The sequence below is a fragment of the Seriola lalandi genome, unplaced genomic scaffold (genome assembly GCF_002814215.2).
Source record: "Seriola lalandi dorsalis isolate HSWRI2012SDOR001 ecotype SW California unplaced genomic scaffold, Sedor1 jcf7180001957448, whole genome shotgun sequence".
In the NCBI taxonomy this organism is placed as follows: domain Eukaryota; kingdom Metazoa; phylum Chordata; class Actinopteri; order Carangiformes; family Carangidae; genus Seriola; species Seriola lalandi.
The window spans coordinates 1-1271 of NW_019428117.1; the positions used below are offsets into that span (position 1 = coordinate 1).

Here is a 1271-nt window from a genome sequence, read left to right on the forward strand (position 1 = left end):
AAAAAAAAAAGGGAGTGATTAAACGGAGAACAGGGCGACTTCAGCGTCTCTCATAAGTCACTTGTCAATCTGACACCTTTTTTAATCTTGACAAGATCACAATCGTTTCTGAGAAAATGTAGGAGGCAGAGACATGTTTAATCAATGAGCATCACAGTCCTCACAGACACACTGTCCAACACACACCGTCTCAAACATCAAACTTCACCCTGAAGTCTCCTGTTTTACTGCAGCTTCTGATGTGAGATCTGCAACTGACAAAAAAATTAATAAATCACATGAAAATTGTGGTAAAAAGTAAGAAAAGTGAAAAGCTTGTGTCAGAATGTCAGAGAGCATGGCTCAGTGTTGTTTCCCTCTCCCTCTCTCAGAGGACACAGTGTTCATGGACTCCGAGGACGAGAGGCAGGAGTACGTCCTCAACGATGTTGGACGGATCTACTACGGCACAGAGAATCAGATCGGAGTGAGGACCTGGAACTACGGCCAGGTGAGCAGCATCAGCGTGTTCAACTGAGAAGCAGAAACCGTCTGACTCTCCCTCACCTCCCTCACCTCCCTCACCTCCCTCACCTCCCTCACATCCTCCTCTGCTCTGTTCAGTGTGACGACGGGATCCTGGCCGCCTGCCTCTTCGTGCTGGAGAAGAGTGGAACTCCTCCGTCTGGCTGGGGAGACCCGGTGAACGTGGTGCGGATCATCTCAGCCATGGTGAGGCCGACTACACCTGATCTACCTACGTTTTACATTTCTCTTCCTGTAATCACAACAACTGTCTGTCTTTTCTTTCACAAAGGACAGACAGGCACCTCAGGACGAGGTTAGATATCAGCTCCTGTCACATTTCACAGCAGCTGCACAGCCCTGAACGAGCTAACCCGTTTGCAACACAGGAGACAGGAAGTGTAAACCATTTCATAACATTGGCGCCGGTTGTAATGCGTCATCTACAGTATCTTTGATGAGGTCTGTCCTGCTAGAAACGTCACCAGCTGCTTTTATTAAAAATTTTAAAAAAGCAGCTAAAGGATTTTAAAAGTCACAAAATCTAGAGAGAAAATCTGAGAGTTGGCGACGCGGCTCAGTAGGAAAACTCATTCCAGGTTTAAAGGTGTGTTGATGAGCACTGGCCTCATTTATTTTGCTTTTTACTTTTCTTTATAAATGACAAGGTTTTCCATGATCTGTCATCATCCTGTCAACGTGAACATTTAGACAGATTGTCAGATTGTTTATTACATAATGGTGATGAACACTGACTGTGGGGGGGG

The 1271-nt window shown here is 45.8% G+C and overlaps 1 protein-coding gene across 1 annotated transcript; it reads left to right on the plus strand.

The window, feature by feature from the left end:
* Positions 1 to 375: 375 nt before the first annotated feature.
* On the plus strand, positions 376 to 1258 carry LOC147820431 (protein-glutamine gamma-glutamyltransferase K-like). The gene is made up of 2 exons (XM_087173124.1): positions 376 to 490; positions 604 to 1258. Exons 1-2 carry the CDS (start codon positions 386 to 388, stop codon positions 823 to 825), a joined length of 327 nt encoding a protein of 108 aa, XP_087029250.1. The 5' UTR covers positions 376 to 385; the 3' UTR covers positions 826 to 1258.
* Positions 1259 to 1271: the final 13 nt, after the last annotated feature.